At 49.0% G+C, this 19,602-nt stretch overlaps 1 protein-coding gene and 1 long non-coding RNA gene across 6 annotated transcripts in view; one reads left to right on the top strand and one right to left on the bottom strand.

The window, feature by feature from the left end:
* Positions 1-367: 367 nt before the first annotated feature.
* The window catches only part of CABP1 (calcium binding protein 1), a 30,893-nt gene continuing 11,658 nt past the window's right edge, over positions 368-19,602 (top strand). The window contains exons 1-6 of one of the 5 annotated variants that reach the window (XM_038575309.1): positions 371-410; positions 1,078-1,179; positions 1,860-2,095; positions 2,990-3,107; positions 3,552-3,665; positions 8,307-8,472. Coding sequence is in view for 3 of the 5 variants with exons in the window: in XM_038575307.1 (XP_038431235.1) it covers positions 10,049-10,693 (645 nt within the window). In the remaining 2 variants the exon portion in view is untranslated. Of the gene's footprint in view, positions 411-1,077; positions 1,180-1,859; positions 2,096-2,989; positions 3,108-3,551; positions 3,666-8,306; positions 8,473-10,033; positions 10,694-16,759; positions 18,112-19,602 lie in introns of those variants that run through there. The other 4 variants (XM_038575310.1, XM_038575307.1, XM_038575308.1 and 1 more) reach the window with 4 other exon arrangements.
* On the bottom strand, positions 2,267-9,874 carry LOC119866176. The gene is made up of 2 exons (XR_005379272.1): positions 9,400-9,874; positions 2,267-3,255 (listed from the first exon to the last, which is right to left on the bottom strand). It is a non-coding gene; the product is annotated as an uncharacterized LOC119866176 (long non-coding RNA).

Here is a 19,602-nt window from a genome sequence, read left to right on the forward strand (position 1 = left end):
TCCATCTGTAAAAGGGACACATCAACCCCTAGACTACACAGGGCCATTGGGAGTATTCGTTGAGATATATATCAGCCCAGTACCTGCCACCAGGCTCTGCTAAGTACATCCCAGGCGCACCCTGACCTCCTAAGTGACCTCGCAATCCCGTCTCCCAGCTCTTCCAGGCCTCCAAGGGGGGCCGATCGAAACGCCCGGACATCCGGTTTAGGGAGGAGAGACCACGTGACGAACAGTTCTTCTGCGCACGCGCAGCCTCCACATCACGTGGCTGGTGCCAGACAAGCGCGCAGGTGCGAAGCGAGAGGGCCCTCGTGCTGTGTTGGGGCCAGAAGGACTGTTACGCTCTCACCTCTAGGAAGCTCCGGGTTCTGGAGCTTCTGGATGTGCGCTCGATTGGGAGAGAGAAAGTGAGATCCTTCTAGAACCTCAAACGAACTTCTTTCGGCCTTTCTGTTTTTGAGGGAGGCTCTGGCAGGCCCGGGAAGTGGTAGATAGGACACCGTGGGGCGGCGCAGCCCTTCTCCGGCGTCCGGCACTGGGGGATGCAGTGACATGGGCCCCGCTGGGGAGACAGACATTCCCTGGGAAGTGTAAACCGAGCGGCGAGCAGAGGGATGAGTCTGAGTTAGTCTGGAAAAGAAGGGAGAAGAGGTTGCAGACCAGTCTGGGGACCAAGAAGGCGAAGAGCCTGCCTTCTCAGGTGGAAGCCTGGCCGGTTGAGGTCCTGGGGGACGGTGGCCGTGCGAAGAATTTTGGACTTGATCCTAAACAGCGGGAAGCCACTGAAGCTGGGGAATAATGTGATCTTTATAGTCCTGCATTGAATATTTTTGCCTTGCCTTCTTGTTCAAAAAAGATGGATTTTGAATTCCACACCTGCCATTCTAATCTATTCATTTATCTTTTTTTTTTTTTTTTGAGAATTAGAAAATAAGAGAACAATGGAATGCATATATACCTTCAGGATTAAATGTGCTAACAGATGCAAACTGCCTAGCATTCTATATGTGGTCTATAAATGGTAGCTCCCTTATCTTTCCTCTAAATTCCACTCCACAATTTCTCCTATTCCAGAAGCACGGAAGAAGACCAACCCTCCCTGCAGACCAAAGATAAATTTCATTTGAACTACTCTGGATGGAGGAAAAAATAGGGATTGGTTGAAAAGATCAAAGGGTAATTGTTTTTACCAAATTATTCAAATAGTAAGCTCGCCCCAATCATACAACCTATTTTTTGATTTATGGAAATACAATTTGTATTCAACATTTTAGGAGCATGTTTAGTATGAGAACCCACATCTATGTCGTTACTTACTAAGATGACCACCTTTCTGGCCACATAGTAGGCTTTTGAATATTTGTGGGATTGATTTAAATACTGGGATATGTTTTCTGCCAAATCTCAAGTCAGGGGCATCAGTTCTGCAGTTCTCTCTTTATAGTTGTTAACATGAATTTTGATGACATGAAAAAGCTTGTTCTCCGAATTATATTTAGCTCATACAAACTCTACTGCACAATTATGTTGTAAAGAGGAATTAGGTTTTATCTTTAAGTTGTTATTATAGCCTTGTGAGAAGGTGAACATTGCGGGTAAGTATAAAGTAGTAGCATATCATATTATTAATTTTGCTACTTTTTAAAAACACTGCGGGCAGGGCCTAGAGCAGACTGACACATGTGGTAGGTGTATCAGTGAGGGTCTGTAGGAAACAGATGGCACACTCAAATTAGATAATTAGGGGAGGACTTAATAGAGAGACAGTCTACAAAGGTCAGTAGGGTGTAGGGAAACCGTAAAGATAGTGCAGTACCCAAGAGGCTCATCATAGTTGTGGTCTTTATCATTTCTAGATCTGAAAGTTGAAAGGAGGGAGAAATTACAGAACCCAGAAAGAGAAGGCCCCCTTGAGAAGGATCAATGACCTGTTCCCACTAGGCATGACCAACTCAACCCAGCCCTGAGGTTATCTGGCAGAGAGGGAACTGTAGAAATAAATACATCGACCTCACCCTCCTTCTGCCCTCCAGTCTTCTGTTGTGCCCAAATGGAAGAGGACAAAGGAATGGAGTTGATGTAGTTTAGACAGGTGAGCACCCCGGGGCAAACAGCAGGATGGGTAGAAAAATGAATCTGAAGGGGCAAATGGAAAATACTAGTAGAGAAGACTTCATTTCCTTGTTGAGTAAAGACTTGACATTTAAATCTTGATATTTTAGTAAGAAAACAAAATATTTAGGAACGGCACTATGGCAGTAGGTTCAGGGTTATTGTTTATTCATTTATTCTTCTACTGAACGTGACCATAAAAATTATTCTGCTTAGCATTTTGAGAGAGGCCCAGCAATGGCAAAAGAATCCCAGACATGCGATGAATTCTCCTTCTTGCCCCATGTAAGTGAAAAAAATTAATTATCAAAGTATAGTTGATATACAATATTCTCTTAGTTTCAGGTGCACAACACTGATTCAACAACTCTATACATTACTCAGGGCTCACCAAGATGAGCGTAGTTACCATCTGTCACCATACAATGTTACTGATGCATGTATTTTTAAGAATACATCCCCACTCTATCAAAGCACCTGTTTAGAGCTCTGAATAGTAAACATGACCCCACTGGTCTCAAAATTGGCTACTGCTCCCGCAGAAGCAAGTGAGGTCAGTTCAGGAAAGCACTCAGGTTCTGAATCTTGTGACAGGCGACTGGCAGTTACGTTCCTTGCCATGTCAGTACCTAGTAGGTAGTAGGGAATAGTCATTTTTCTGGCAAGGGGACAGAGCAGGATTTATCAGTGCAACTCTGGAAATTGGACTTGTTCTTATGAATGGAGCTGATTGTGGTCTCACATGTTGTGAATCTGTGCAATCATTTCCCCCTTTAATGAGGTCCTCTTGGAGAAGGAGGGAACGGGTCTCTGACAGTGACATGACTCTGACAAACAAATCAATTTGTTCCATTTGTTTCCTCTTTGAAAACAGCAATCCTCGAGCGTTACATAATCTAATCTTCATGCCTCGCTGGTTTGTTCTGTCCTCCTGAGGAATTGGCAGATGGTGCCAATGCGGAGACCCGCGCACACGCCTCGCAAGCCTCATGGTAACAGGAGAGTTGCTCACAGTGTCTGTCTCTTTGCTGTGGGGTCCCTTGCTGGCATTTGTTTCCCTGGATCGGTTTGCTCTTTAGCATTCCTCAGGCACCACTGGCTTCTTGCCTTGGGCTCTCATTCCAAGATTAATTGGAAATGCTGAAAGCAGATAAAAAGAGAACAGAAAGTGAAGTCGAAAGGGCAGAGAATTTGTCGGATCTTTTCTGAAAGCCCTCCATTAAAGGCTGAGTATCTTTGGGGTTTTTGCTCCAGACCTTCGACTTCCTGATCCAGCCCCATCTTCATATCCGTCATTGTTGCTGGGTTACACATAGCCCAGGGACAGAGCTGGCTGTGTCAGTGCTGGGGGAGCAGAGATCTGCTTCAGAAGGTCTCTGAATTTTCTCTCTCTCTCTCTCTCTCTCTCTCTCTTTCTCTCTCTCTCTCTCTCTCAGTGACTCACATACCAGCAGGAATGATTGTTCTCCAGATAGGGCAGTTGCGTAGAATCTACCTTCAGGCCAGTGATGTCAGCCCTGCTAAAGGAAAATGATCTCAAACTCTGTAAGGTGAGGAGCCTCCCATCAAGATCCTGTCAGCCAGAGCCACAATGTTTAGATGTCCAGGCAAACACACTGCTTATACATCTCATCTGAAAACTGGGACGTTGCAGTTTCTGAGGAAGCAGGGGCTTCCTGGATAGTTCTACTGATACTCAGGACCAGAAATCCGACAATACACACTGGTATTGCCTTTCGATTGTGAAAATACTGAAATACTTCCACGTGAGTTGGTAAACGGCTACGTCTTTGAGCTCCCAGTGCCTCCCAGTCTACTTAAGTTCACTGCCAAGAGGGTCTAACTCTAGGTGACGTCCTGAGTAGCTCTACCATTCTATGCAGCACTGTGAGCTTCCTTTGCTGAACCCACTTTGTTTCCAACCTCTTGGTACTAGGAGGTCTGGTTGGTGTAGGGCCAGGCGCATTTCCAAGTGCCACAGATGTAACCACCCTGCTCACAGTCTGCACTGTTGGCTGACTTTGATTTTGGTTGAGACCTCCAGGCAATTAAAAGACATAGAACCCTCCAGCCTGTGGCAAAAACAGGCCTGGTCCGTAAAGATCACATGTACTTTTATGCTGGCGGGTCACTGGGGATCCAGGTTGTATATACATACAAAGGAAATGATCTATCTGAAGGGGAAAACCAGACCAAACCATGTCGAATCATCTTTCAATTGTATTTCCCCTCATTGAGTCCAAACATAGGGGACTGTTGCCATAAAAACAGGAATGCTTGGCTTCTTTTGATTTGTTAGCCACTCACTAGGTATTAGGTGACCCACCTATAATGTGCCAGTTACCGTGCTAGGTGCTGGATATCCTGTAGTGACTAAAACAGGCCTGTGTTTGCTTTCATGGAACATACTGTCTTTTGGGGGAGGGGCATATAATAAAGGAGGCCACTGTGGTTGGAGTGTCATTAGGTCACCAGAACATGGGTTGCATTTCAGCTAATGGAAACTGCACGGTTATAATGGTGACTTCCAGTGTGTTGTACGCTGATGGTATATATCTCCTCCAATGGAATACAGGGGTGTGTGGTATCGTATTAAGAGTAAGGCATGAGGGTGTGGGGATGATCACTCCTGCACCCAGTTAAGATCTCAGAGAGGCTGAGAACTGCTCTGGATTAAGGAAGGAAAGGGAGAACTATTCTGAAGGAGACCAGTGGTCATGATATGTTCTAACATTTGGAGATCAGACATGCTGTTCTTAGAAGATGGTAACCAGTTCTGGAATGAATTGAGTCACAAGGAGGAAAGGTACAGCACAGGGCATATAGTCAGTGGTACCATAATGGCATTGTCTGGTGGCAGCTGGTAACTACACTTGTGGTGAGCACAGCATAATGTATAGAGTTGTTGAGTTATTCTGTTGTACACCTGAAACTAAAGTCACATTGGGTGTCAATTGTACTTCAGTAATATAATAATAATAATTAATAATAATAATAATAATAATAAAAGTAACTTCTGACGAGTCATCTATAGGGGACAGAATTTCCCTCATCTGTGCTTTCTTTCACCTTTGTCTTTGGAACCAGGAAACAAGTAAATACAGAATTTGCTAGCTAAGATGAATGGTACAAATTGCACCCACAAAACCGTGGAGAGCTAGTGGCCTACATAGGAATCAGCTCATGACAACCTTGGCCTCACTGTCAGAGACTCTTACCAACAGAGTTCAATTGCTACTATTTTGAAAAATCATAATTCACATCCCTAAGACAGTCCAAGTTGGTTCTACTTGGCAGTATTAATTATTTTTGCTCTATCTGTCCTGCCTGTTTGATCTTTTTATTGAGTTATAATTTATACACGGTGAGATGTGTAGTCTTATGTGTACAGTTTAATTTTGACACACACGTATTCCTGTGACCCACATCCCTTTTCACTTTATTTTAAAAATCTTGGAATCCTCTTAAGTGATGAATATTTGGGTCCAGAGGCAGATTTCTGGAAAGGGATCCCCTATCTAGTCCACTGGCTGCCCTCTCCCCACCAAAAACAAAAACTCATCCAATCCTTTCCTGAGTTCCCCAATCACCACAGAGGACTTAAAGCCATAAGAACATTTTGTAATCCCAGCTTTCTGAAACCTAACAGAGATTTTGTCATCTGAAAACAAGGGAGAGATTAAGTACGGAATTTGATTCTGACAACAGGCAGAAAGGAACGAGCTAGACAAGAAACGTCATGGAGAATTAATTCAAGCACCACTGTGCAAATGCTCCACCACCTTTTTCTAGACTCTAAATATGATGCACAGTCCTGGTCAGGGAAGAACAGTTCTTTTAGAGGGATTCGCTACAGAGAGATGACATTATCAGGGTGAGAAGTGAAGACCCTTGTACGTTTTTCAGAATTTTGCCTTCAGCCCTGCCTTACTCCTTGTGAATGGATTTTTTTTAGAAGTAAGACATACAGACAGCTAAGCACACTGTTCTCTTGACACTGCTGCCAAGGTCTCAGACCCATCTTCTCTAACTGCCCTCATATGCTGGAATGTCTTTTCCAGGCCTCCAAAGCAGCTCTTCTTTTGCATCACTTTGACCGAGGGTTATACAGTCAGATAATATTGCAACATATAATTATTTAATAATTACAGCTTGTGTAACACTTAAGGAAAAGTGAGAAGTTTTATGTGAAAATGCTCTCAGAGCTCTAAAGTATATATAATTCATATGGATTATTTAAAAATTATTTCTCCGAGGCAGGATACTTTGTAGTAACTGTATTCCCATTGTATCTCACAATCAGAAAGGCAAGCCCTCCTCATTTTCCACATCCCCAACTTTCCCTGTTTTAATGATGGTATTTCTGAAATATTTCCTGAATCTGACCCTGCCTCTATATATAGTCCCCGTTACCTCCCCACCAGACTGAACATCCACAAAGAAAGGCACGATGGCTATTCATTTACCACTCTCTTAATGGTGCACACGGTGCACGTGGTGAGCACTCACTTGTTTTTGTGAAATCAATGGGACCTACTTCCCTAAGGTCCGTCTTGTCCACTCCATCAGAATGCAGCTCTGCCTGTGTCCTGTACATCCTTGTAAAACCTTCAAGAATTCTCTGTTGTTGGGCAGCCCACGTGGCTCAGCCGTTTAGTGCCACCTTCAGCCCAGGGTCTGATCCTTGGGACCTGGGATCGAGTCCCACGTTGGGCTCCCTGCATGGAGCCTGCTTCTCCCTCTGCCTGTGTCCCTCTCTCTCTCTCTCTCTCTCTCTCTCTCTCTCTGTGTGTGTGTGTGTGTGTCTCTCATGAATAAATAAATAAAATCTTAAAAAAAAAAAAAAGAATTCTCTGTTGTTGAACGAATAAAGGATGTGCTCCTGAGTGTCAAATTCATATTCCTTCAGAGGCTAGTTCCAATCACCTTTCCAGGTTGGTCTTCTCTACTGCCCACCCCCCTCCCCCCAAGTCCCCAAAGGATTCCCAAACACACTGTGCAGGCTAGGCTCATGCTCCCAAACCTTCACTTAAGCTGTTTCCTCTGCCTGGAATGACCTTCCTTTTACCTTCCTTAATTATCTGGTGAAATTTCACTTCTTCAAACACAGCTCAAATGTCACCTTCTCCAATGCCTTCCCCATAAGGGTTTCTGTTTTGGTACTCTCGTGCCCAGTTTATCATTCCCTTATTGCCTATTTCCTATTACATTATAGTGGCTTTGCTCCTCTTTTGGTTTTTTTCTGTAAATTCCTTGAGAGAAGGGGCTGAATCTCACCATCATTCTTTAAATATCTCTCGAATCTGACCACTTCTCGCCACCTCCCCCACCAATCATTCTAGTTAAGCTGCCATCCTCTCCCACCTGTTCCATGTGACAGCACCTGACCGGATCCACGTTGCCACACTGCTGTCCAACAGAGGACCTGCTGCAAAGCAGCCAATGATCCTTTAACAACGTAAACAACCATCTGCCGCTCCTCTACCACAAACCCACTAACGCTAACGGCTTCCCTTCACATTTAGAAAAAAACCCAAAGCCCTCAGCTGTCTGGCCCCTGCCTTCCCCTCTAATTTCATCTGTACCACTCTCCCCCCTTGCTCATTCCAGCCCCATTTGTCTCTTTGCTTCTCCTTGAATATGCCAAGCTGTTTTCTCCTCAGGATTTAGGAACCATCTCTCCTCTGCCAGGGAAAGCTCTTCCCCTGGATATGTGCATGGCTTGCTCCCTTGCTTCGCTGTGGTCCCTCCCTAGAGAGGCCCTCTCTAATCACTGTCTAAAAGAGCACCCTCCATTAAGCCCTCCTCTCTTAGCTGCTTTATTTCTCCTCATGGCAGTAAGCACCATCAGCTTATCACCATTAATTTTCCCATGCATTTACAGAGTTGTTCATTTGTCACCAAGAAGAGAGACTGTTTTGTTTATCACCATGTCTCTGGTACCTAGAAGAGTGCCTGGCAAATAACAGGGACTCAAGTGTTTGTTGAAGGAATGGATGAATCTTTGTATCCCAGGTGTTTAACATGGTGCCTGGTTCTAGGAATCCTTAAGTCAATGAATTAGCAAATTGTACAAATGAAATGGAATCTTGGCATGTATTCAGGAATTATCCAGAATCTGAGTGCAAGAGTTTCATCCATTTGCGCCACAAACATAATCTTGATTGCTTTTATTTATTCTAATATCATAGGTGACACAACCAGGTTCCTCACTGTTTTCAGAAATTGGTTGTTAACAGAGGTCTGGCCCAGGAATACTTGGCGAATTTCAGAAAGACAATCAAGAGTGGCACAGCAGGGATTTAGAACACCTTTCTGCGCACTGCCTCTGATCAGCTCCTGAGGGACTCTGATAAGGTATTTGATCTCCTGTGATTTATACAGAATGTACACCTGCTATTAACCCTGCTGAACACACATTGTTCTGAGGGCTGGGATAAGTAAGATATTGGTTGACCCCAAACTCGGAGAAGGTAGGCCCTTCACACCCTTTACATCTGAGTGCAATGAGGCTTTTGGGCTGCACCCCAGCCTGCCTTAGTGTTTATGCTTTAGGAACCTGAGTGACTTTGGTATGGTAGCTCGGTCCCTTATAGGTGAGCTAGGGAACAGTTTGCCGCACTCTTCTTGTTCCCTTTGGCCTCTGGCAGTTGCTTTTACTGCCCACGTCATTTGTTTTTCTTAATTCTCTGCATTTGGAGATGCAAAAGAATCAGGCAGTGCAGAGGAAGGTGAACCCTTGGCATGAATGAGGTGTAGCATTTGGCAATCTGTCCATCTGTCCTCTTGAGGCTAGGCGGTGACTAAACTTGCCTGATTCTCACACATGGATGGCATCAGGGCAGAGACCAGAATAGGGAGAGAGCCTGGGAAGCTCACACCCCATCCCCCCTTCGAATTTCAAGTATCCCATTACTAGACAAGAATGGTAGATGGAGCCTCATAAGGTGCAGAGGGAAAGGAACTAACTGGGTGAACTGCCGGTGGGCCCTGTTTCAAGTACAGGGCCAGATCTTTAATGTGCATGGTGTTATTAGATGTTACCAAGGAATTGGTTAGGATTGTTACCTGAATTTTAGAGAAGAGAAAAACAAGATTCAAAGAGGTTGATGACACTTGCCCAAGTTGGGGAATTTCAGAAAGTGGCAGAGCTAGGATCTGAGATTCAAATCAGGCCTTTGTGATTCCCTGGCTGCCCAAAGGAGCAAGAATTTCTCTAACATCTAAAAGGATGTGAAGGGGAAGGGAGGGCCAACAGCTGGAGGAGCAGCAAATGGGTCCTACCTGAAACGTGATCATCATCAGGCCCTGCAAAGTCCAGGTTATACAGATGCCACCTGGCTTCTCTTCTGTTTTGACAACTGAAAACGTTCTCTGGCTGAGGTACCAGGGTCATGCTGGTGGCACTCCGCGGTACTGGAGTGGATGAAATACCCCACAGACACTCCTTCCAGCAGTGTCCTTCCTCGCCATTCTGGCTCTGGTGTCTGCCCAAAGTGCTGTCACAGAGTGCCTCTATCCTCCTAAGGTCGCCAGTTTACTGCACCTTTCTCCTCATTTCCAAAGTTGTACCCCCTGGGAGAGCATCCCGCCCGCATCTCCGGAGGTTCCGGCGGCTCCGGGTCACTGTGGGAGCCGCCAGGCGTGTTAAGAGTCCCTGCGGGCCACCAAGGTCGGGGCATCTTTGGGGCCATCCGCCAAGCCCCTTTCCTAGCGCTCCCGGCGCCACGCCGCAGTGTCCCCTCCGCCACCAGGGGCCGCCCGGAAGCGGGGCTCCTCGAGCGCGGGGCGGGGCAAGGGGCGGGGCGCGGCGGTACCTGGGCCGCCGAGGAGCCGGGGGTGGGCTCTCCGGGGACAGCCGGCGGCCCCCCCAGATCCGCACCGCCAGCCGCCGGGAAGCTCGGGGCTCCGGGCGTAGAGGCTGCGCTGTCACATGGGCGGCGGCGACGGGGCCGCATTTAAGCGGCCGGGGGACGGCGCCCGCCTCCAGCGCGTCCTCGGGCTTGGCTCCCGCCGGGCGCCCCGCTCTCTGCCCGCCGGGGGCCCCGCGCAGCGCCGCACCGCGCCGCCCCCGCCGGGCCATGCGAGCGCGGGCCCCGCCGCGATGAGCTCGCACATCGCCAAAAGCGAGTCCAAGACGTCGCTGCTGAAGGCGGCGGCGAGCGGGGGCAGCCGGGTTCCCCGCCACGGCCCTGCCCGGGAGCCAGGGTTGCCTGGCCGCCGGCTGCCTGGCACCAGCCCAGGCACGCCGCCGCCGTCCGGGGACCCCAGTTCGCGGAGGCCCCTGTGCCGGCCGGCGCCGCGAGAGGAGGGCGCGCGGGGGAGCAGGCGCGGGCTCCCCCAGGCGCACTGCAGGCCCCGGGAGGCGCTGCCGGCCGCGGCGTCCCGACCTTCGCCGCCGTCGCCGCTGCCGCCGGCCCGCGGGCGGGATGGGGAGGAACGGGGGCTGTTCCCGGCGCTCGGCCTCCGGGGCTCGCTGCGAGCCCCGGGTCGCGGCGACTCCGCTCCAGCCTCCGCGTCCGAGGCAGACCCGTTCCTCCACCAGCTGCGCCCCATGCTCAGCTCCGCCTTCGGCCAGGTAAGGGCCGCGCCTCCCGCCCGCGCTCCCGGGAAAGGCGCTCGGGACCCTGCACGGCTGCGCGCCCACAGCCCTCCTGCCGCTGCCCGCGGCCCCCGGTCTCGCTCCCCGTAGTCCTCCCGCAGCCCTGCGCCCTGGCCGGCACTCCTCCTCCCCCGTGCCTGATTCAGCACCCTGAGCGCTGTCCACGCTCCGGGCCTCTTCTGGGCGAGGTACCCGCGCCTCGCCGCCCTCCACCTGCCGAATAGGCCAGCCCTGGAGGGGAACGACCGCCGCAAACCGTCTGGAGATCTGCAGGGGTCGGGAGGGGTGCTCCGAGCAGGTGGCGCCAAATTCACTCCTCTGGTCTCTAGCCAAGACTGCCAGTGAGCGACCTAAAGGAGCAAGGGGGTTGGGGTCTGAGACTCAAGAATGGCCACCTCGGGGCACACAGCCTTGCTTGGGGATGGGGGACGCTAGTCGTGGGCTGTGGTGGCCCCGGAGACCTGGGAAAAGTTAGGAGAGCCGAATGGAGACTCAAAAATACAAGAAAAGAGAAGTGTCTGGGTAGGCATGGAGGGGCTACACAGAGCTATAGCTCAAATGGGAACTTTGGGGTGTTTTAAGGAGATTGTCATTCCAGGGATGGATACCATTAGGATGGCAGTTGGGCAGTTGTCAGGTCGTAGGACATGGAATAACACCCCAGCCTAAGTTGATGTGCCTTCTAAGGTTAGAAAGGTCACTAAGGAGTCACTAGTGGCTACTCTTGTTTCCTGTAGGCTTTTCTCTCAAGGGTCCTGGGCAGCTGAGCAGCTGTCCTCGAGTGCAGGTCTACAGTTTGGGCCGTGCTGCCGGGGAGAGAGGTTCGCAGAGAGGAACCTGTGAACTCCCAAGCAAAGCCAGGGTTTCCTCTAGTCTGAGCCCATAATTAATTCAAACTTATTGGCACAGCGTTGAGACTGTTCTGCGGCAGCCAGAGAGGGATGTGATGCAGAGGTCTGGTGGGAGAGTTTTCGTTGTGTGTGGAGGAAGAAGGGGCCCTGGGTGTTTCTGTGTTAGGATGTAGTGGAGAGAAGCCGTTTTAAGCTTCTGACTTGCCATGCTGGATCAGAATTCCAAGGAGGCCGTGTGTGTTCTGCTTCAGATCTGCACATTCTTTTTCAAAATACTACTCCGTGGCAGCTGAGGCCAGGGGAGGTCTGACATGAAGGTAGCTGCACGTGGATTTGGGTTGCACGGGGCTGCTGTGTGGTGTGATAGGGCAGCAGTGTGTGGCTTTGTTCCTGTGGGGAGCCCTCGTTAGCCGCGTTAGCTGAAAGCAGTTCTCCAGAGTAGAGATTTGGATGCAGAGCTTTGAGAATTAGTGCAGCGACATATTGAGGTGGAAGTTCACTGCGGTGGCTTATGTATTAGGTGGGAGACATAGAGTGTCCCAGGCAGTGGTCAATGGAGTGAGTCTGGGTTGTGGAATCAGTGACATCTAGTCAAACATTTATCAAATATTTGGGGGCACCTACTTTACCCAGGCATTTATGGGTACTGCGGAGACACCAGTGGACAAGATAGCTGGAGTTCTGGCTGTTTGGGAGCTTACAATGTAGTAATTTGTAAGGGTAGTTCACTGGCCCAGAATCACTCACTTTCTGGCTATTTATTTTGTTGCTAATATGACTTCACTAGAAAAAGAGTCTCTTCTTTTTCCAGTCTCACAGAATTTGCCTGCATGGGCCTTTGTGAGCTCAGAGCATTTCAGCTACCTCCTTTTCTTCCTTCTCCCTTCTCCTACTTTCTTAGTCATTAATGAGGACTATCCTCCAGCCCAATGTTCTGAAATGTCACCAGGGTCACTTGAGTCAGGAAGAGCTGGAAGGTCCCATCAAATATTTACTACCTCCCTCTGGAAGCTCTTGCTTCTGGAGATGCAGACTTTTTCTGTAAAGCTCAGCACATTCAGTTTGGGCTTCCTGCTGACAGCTCTAGGCATCTGCTTGAACAGCAACAGCAATGACAACCGAACCCAGCCTCGGACTTTTGGGTCAGAGTCTCCAGTCTCCTGAGACAGTGGAGAATTAGTCTTTCCATCCTTTCTCTTTGCAATGAGATTTCTGTCCTTAGATTCAGGACCAGGACCAAGAGAAGAGACATGGAATTCTGAATACAGAAACATTCAGATAGAATCTATTTAGGACAAAATATAGTCCTGGGAAGGTCTATTTCTCATGTCTCCCAAGTTCTATATATATTTTTAACCTTAACTGAATTGCTTAACCTCATTAAGCCTCTGTTTCTTTATCTACGAAATAAAGAAAATCATAGTACCTCACTGGGCTTGGGGGGGATTAAATGGGACATGAAGATATGTACAGATTTTGGCCAGTGCATGGTGCAGAGCAAGGGCTTCATCCGTAATAGTTATTCTTGTTGCTGTCAATTAACTACCAAGTGCTGTCCTGAATCTTCTTTTCATTTGTAATAGAGTCAAGGAGAGCTAGGGCTCAAAGTGACACTGAAGGGTCCAAGATAGGTCCTACATTAGGGGAACAGGAATCAGGATTCTTTTTTTTTAAAGGTTTTATGTATTTATTCATGAGAGACACATAGAGAGAGGCAGAGACATAGGCAGAGGGAGAAGCAGGCTCCCCACGAGGAGCCCAATGTGGTACTTGATCCTAGGACCCTGGGATCACGACCTGAGCTGAAAGCAGATCCTCAACCACTGAGCCACCCAAGCATCCCCTTATAAAACTATTTTAAGAACAGTTTTTCTGCTCCTTACTCTAAGTTCCTTACTCTAAGACCCCTTGTAGAGAAGTCAGATGTGTATAAAGCCTGCATCTCTGTTCCATCCTTCCCCTTTTTCTAGCTCTAAAGACATCTCTTCTAACTTGAATAAATTAGCCCAATTCCCAAACTGCTTTGCACATAACAAGAACACAGTATCTAATGGGCGAATGACCAGTATCTCCAGCCTCTGCTCTGCAGAGTTTCTTTAGTTCCTATAGTTTAGATGAGGGCGTGAGACCATGAAGTTTTGGGTCATAATGGATTCAATCAGACTAGGCCTGTTTTTCTAGGATGAGGGCTATGTATATCATTCACTCCTGTCAAGTCTCTCCCTACTGCTCTCTGAGAGAGTGGGAGCCCTCATTGCCTTTCCCCTGGCGCCTGGGGAAAAGGAAAGAGAAGGTCAGCTTGGGGTTGATATCAATCCTGTAGAGTCCTCCAAGACAGCTGCGTTTGCCTTTGCTGTTTGGGGGAAGGAACAAGGGGCTTGAGACCTCAGCCAAGAGCTCACTAAACAATTGCCTAAGTATCTTCTCAACAACCAGTAAAGGTTGGCATTATCACCCCCCATTTTAGAGATGAGGAAACAGTCTTGAGAGAGGGGAAGTGGCTTGTCCAAGGGCCACAGAGTAAGTAAGTGGCAGGACTATGATCTCTAAAGAATGAGTTGAGTGGGAAGTCACATAAAAGTGGTTTTTTTTAAAGATTTTATTTATTCATGAGAGACACAGAGAGGCAGGCAGAGACACAGGCAGAGGGAGAAGCAGGCTCCATGCAGGGAGCCTGATGTGGGACTTGATCCTGGGGCCCTGGGATCACACCCTGAGCTAAAGGCAAACACTCAACCACTGAGCCACCCAGGCATCCCCATAAGAATGTTTCCAATTTGTCAGAAGCATCCACAAAGCACCTCTCAGGTTATGACCCAGCTTTCCCTGAGCCTGTTCACACTGGGCTGTCATCCAAGTTCAAATGCTGGTGATAGAACCGATCAGGGCTGGAGGCCAGCCTCCCTCTTAATCAGGAATAATCAGCAGTGGGTTTATCCTTCTCATCCCTCTGATCTTGTTACTGCATTCCAGAACTCATAGTGTAGGCTTCTGGAAGTCCAAGGGTTGTGGCCACAGGGGTGAAGAGGGAAGGTGGGGCTGGGCAATGTGCTTTGCTCCTTAGAGAAGCCCCTACCTGTTGGCCCTTAAAAAAAAAAAAAAAAAGTTCAAAAATAAAAAAAAAAAAAAAAAGTATATATGTGTGTGTGTGTGTATATATATATATATATATATATATATATACATATATACATATGCAAAAGGAAATTTCTTCTAAAGGTCAAGCCACCTGCCTCCTATAGATCACCAGTTATTCCAGTCACCCAGGAGCACCACGGCCTAACCTGCCCAGCCCCAAATAGCTCTAGCAAAGCTCTGAGTTTTTTTTTTTTTAAAGCTCTGAGTTTGAATCCCTGGATCCCTTGCTGCTTCAAGCTAGGGTCAGCATCCTGTCCTGTAAAAAAGGATGAGATTTATTGACTTTTCCACAGGGGCCTGGTCTTGCTGTCTCCTCTCCTGCCTCCAAGGACAGGCATATTCCAAGGTCGGCAAGCGGGTGCTGTGCTCTGGGCTGGCCTGCAGGGGGCAGGAGTCACCAGGTCTGACTGAGTGGGTGTTCTGCTGAGTCTGGCAAGGCCGGCACAGCTGGCCCTTTAAGACTAATGCTGGGCCAGGGAAGGGGGCACCTTCTAGGTGCCTGGCACTGTGCCAAACCCTTTACATATATTATCTCATTAACTCCTCACAACAGCCCTAGGAGGAAAGGGTTATTAGTGTACCCATTTTAATATTTTTTTTTCAATTTTTATTTATTTATGATAGTCACAGAGAGAGAGAGAGAGAGAGGCAGAGACACAGGCAGAGTGAGAAGCAGGCTCCATGCACCGGGAGCCCGATGTGGGACTCGATCCTGGGTCTCCAGGATCGCGCCCTGGGCCAAAGGCAGGCGCCAAACCGCTGCGCCACCCAGGGATCCCTAGTGTACCCATTTTAAAAGAAACTGAGGTTCAGAAGGATTCACAAGTCCTCAAGGTCATAGAGTTTGCTAGGCAGCAGGGCAACATTGGAACCCAGGTCTGTCTGCCCCTGCATTCTAAGCTCTTAGCGTCTGTGTCAGTGGTCCTCAACGCTGACTGCAGATTAGAATTCCTGGAGCACTAAACACCACCAGTGCCTGGAGCTCATCTACACCTATTAAATCAGAACCATCTGCAGCTAGCATTGAGACTCTCACTTGACACTGTGCTGCCTTTCCCTATATCTGCCCAGGTAGTTAATATAAATTGGGTTTGTACCTGGAACCTAACCCAGCTCCCCTCTGGGGTCCCTGGTGAGCCCCAGCTTGTCAAGAGTCTGCAGATAGTTGATTTACTAGATTTCATCTTCCAACTCTTTTCTCATCCCCCCAGACTAAGTCAGATTCCTCTGTCTCACATTCTCAGAGGTTTTGTGTTTTCCCTTTTGTAGCATTTACCTGAAACGTGATTCAGTAAGTGCATTCATAGCTCTTTAATAGCTCTTGCCTGCCTGCTAGAACATGAACTCCCTGAAAGCAGGTACCATGCTTTATCTTGTTCCCCACAGCATTCCCAGAGCCAGGCACAGTGCCTGGCACACAAACCCTGGACAAATGATACTATTTCTTACTCATTAAGTATCTATTATGTGTCGGGTACTTGCCCACATCTGCTTTATAAGCAAGATACGGGGAAACCCCCTTTTTCCAGGCAAGGAAACAGAAGCTCTAGAATGTGAGAAGTCAGAAGCTGGCAGCAGAGGCACGACTCAACCCCAGGCCTGTAGACCCTTCTCATGCACCTGAGTCTCATAACCCTGACTCCCCGCCCCACAGAAAGGCTGCTTGATGCTTTCCTGTGGAGGAACGAACGTGTCTTTGGAGAAGGCACTTATGTTGGCTGCTCACTCTTCGGTTTCATCTCCCTGGTGTCTTTCCTGCCCTTTGAGCATCAACACCTCCCCAGGCTCCTCCCTTTGCCCTCAGGGGCTGCCCCCCCTTCTCATACCCCCTTTGGAGGTTTGGCCCAAACAAGGCTGCTGAGTAACTTCCCTGATTAAACTGTTCCGTCGTCAGCAGCAGCACAGACGTCAAGAGCTATCCAGGGACTTCCTCCCCCGGCTCCCTGGGAGCCAGCCTGTGGCACCTCCTGGGCAGTGCCCCGCCCACTCCCCTAATGGGACTTCTGACCAGCCACTCTAGCTGGATCAAACGTCCCTGGGAAAGCAGCCTCTCTGGACTGAAAACTCTTCCAGTGCCTCGTGCAAGGGTTGTTGCATCAGGGGCGGGGAGAGTTAGGCTTCCCATCCTCTCTGGTGCCCCCTGCTGGGAGAAGCTGGCGGCAAGGATTCGGGGACACTTCCGCTCTTGGGTCCTCTGGCTCCGTCTGTAGGTCTTGAATGTGACATCTGAAGCTCCAGATGAGTCCACATCAAACCTGGAACCCACCAGGACGAGGAAGAGCCGCTCACCTAAAAAGTTCCAGTCGTGGGACCGTGAAGACCACTTAGCAAAGGGTGGCCTCTCTGCTTTGCACCCCAAGGAAACCTTGAAAGATCCTCGCTCAGGATTAGGCAGAGGATTGTTAGAGGGTTGGCAGCCCTCCATCACAGCCTGTGCGCCAGCACTGCCTCCATCATGCTCCCCTCACCGCGGTCTCTTGGGTCGGAGAGACTCCACATAGCAAAGGGAGCAGAAGGATCCGCTCGCTGCTGTTGGCTCAGCTTGCGCTTCCAGCCCTGGAGCCTCATCCCATTTCAGTGACGAAGCAAGTGTGAAAAATGGAGCGTGATGGGGACGTCACAAGATCTTCCAGGCCCTCAACTGGAACTGCCTGCTCTCAATCCAGCTGGGATTGCCAGGGGGCAATTAGGATGTGTGTCTGTCTCTGAGTGCTTGCATATGTATGTGTGTGCAGATGTGTGTGTGTGTGTGTGTGTGTGTGTGTGTGTGTGTGTGTGTGTGAATGCATGCACATGGCTGGAGCTGGGAGGCAACCTGGCTTTGGTGGCCCAAACTAGCCTGCTTCCCCTTCTGGGTCTGCTGGCCTAATTCCCAGCTGCAGCTGCCATTCTGGGCCCCCCTCCCCGAAGCAATCTCCCTGCAGATTTGGCAGCGGGAGAGGAGGGGCTGAGGGAAGGGAAATGAACCGGAGAGAGGACTGAGCTCTAATCTGATGTAGATGATCGGAGCCTTCCCTAGCTTGCTACCCTCTGCCATCAGCTCTCCAGGCGATTTTCTCTGTACCCTGCACTCTCCTCTCCCCTTCTGCCTTCATCTCCTTAAGAAAGTGTCCAGAAAGTTAAACCCACACACACAAACACACACACAATCCACCAAAAAAAAAAAAATCAGAGAGCAGGAGCAGGCAGACGAGTAAGAGAGCACGCGCGCAAGAGAGCGGGCTCAGAACGGGCCAGGAGGAAGAACTGCGCAGGCAGAGGGAGGCTGGGGTTTGGCCGTGACAGGGACTAAGGTCTCTTAGGCCCCAGAAGCCTCCTTCATGGACCCGGGGATCCTGAGAGGGGCTGCCTCAGCTTAGGATGGGCAACTGTGTCAAGTCTCCACTGAGAAATCTCTCAAGGAAGGTATGTTTCTGGAGTTTCCAAGTCCTGGGGAAGGGGAGGGGGACATCTTGCCATGTGTCCCAGAGTTGGGGATGGAGGCGGTGGGCATCTGAAGCTTGCTACCCTTTCCATGGGTTCTGTCTAGAGCTGCTTCCCTGTTCCTCCCTCCAGATTCCCTCTGATCCCCGTTTTCTGTGTCTCAGGCTCTGAGCTGAAGTTGGGACTTACAGCTGCATGGGGACCGGGGGCTGTGTTTGGGAATTAGCATAAGATTCGGGAAAGAAACCACGTAGTTCCTGAGCCATAAAATGAAAAGCACAGGTCCATAGAATGTGAGTGGATGGACCCCCTTGGGGGCTGCTGGATCGGAAGAAGGTTGAGCTGGGCTTTTGAGCCTGCTGCTACTGAGGCTCCTTCCCAGCTGTGGAGCTGGGGGCTCATTCATCTCTTTGAGTCTCTGGCCCTCTCTCTGCTGGTCTCTAAGCCTTCAGACTTGTGGGTTTTGAAGTAGATCCCATTGCTAATGGGGTATGCCTTGCTCCCCTCAATAATTCTTGAATCGGGTCAGAGAATCTCAATTAGGACCAGGCTGGTTCGGGGCCCTGAATTGTTTTCACTGAGAAATAGGATGTTGAGCAAAGGTGTCTGTAAGTAGCTTTTTGTCGTGGATTTATTGCTTATACACCAGGATAATATCCTTTTGCAAGAATTCCTTTTGGAAAGCAAATCATCACCTCCAAAACATTTTTTTATGCAAAGCTGGGCTTACATCTATAGGGTTTTGCTGCACGTGGGCTCTGCCTGTATTTCTGGCCCTCTGTAGTCAGGCCAGAAAAGAAACTCGTGGATATTATTTAAAGGAAGAAGGAATGATAGGGATGTTTTCCTCCAGTTCTGTCTTTTTCCAGACAAGGAACTTGATTACCATTCAGGGTAAAGTGACTTACCCAAGGTCTTGGGGTAACTAATGGCATGTCTGTCCCTAACCCCGTACTACCTCCTGGGTCGGTTCAATCGTCTCTTAATTTAGGACATTTTAGGCTTTTCTGCTCATCGTCTTCCTCATTTAGTTAAGCTGCTCATATCAAATTCCCTTTAATCTTCACTGGTCCCTTGGATCCTTCCCAGGGTTGACTGTTTCTTCTTTGCATACAGCCCACATCATCTGTCATCTTAGGGGAGTCTTTGGCATCAGAGGTGGCCTCTGTGCTGTTGCAGAGAAGCAGAAATTGACCCGAATTAGTCTAGAGAACCACAGGGTGAAAGCTTCCCTCCCCCCTCCCTGGGGTTCTGTCCAGAACCTAAAGAGGTGAATTTAAGAGCAAGCATTATCCCTCTGCCCCACCTCACCCATCTCCCCAACAGCAGAGTGCTTACGAACCACACTTCTCATATCTTTTCTTTCCAGCTATGTGACCTTGGGTGAGTTACTTGACCTCTCTGGGCCTGAGTTCCCCTGTCCACCAAGTGGGAATACTAGTATTTACCTCCTAAAGTGATTGTTAAAAGCAA

This window comes from Canis lupus, chromosome 26 (genome assembly GCF_011100685.1).
Source record: "Canis lupus familiaris isolate Mischka breed German Shepherd chromosome 26, alternate assembly UU_Cfam_GSD_1.0, whole genome shotgun sequence".
Taxonomy (NCBI): Eukaryota; Metazoa; Chordata; class Mammalia; order Carnivora; family Canidae; genus Canis; species Canis lupus.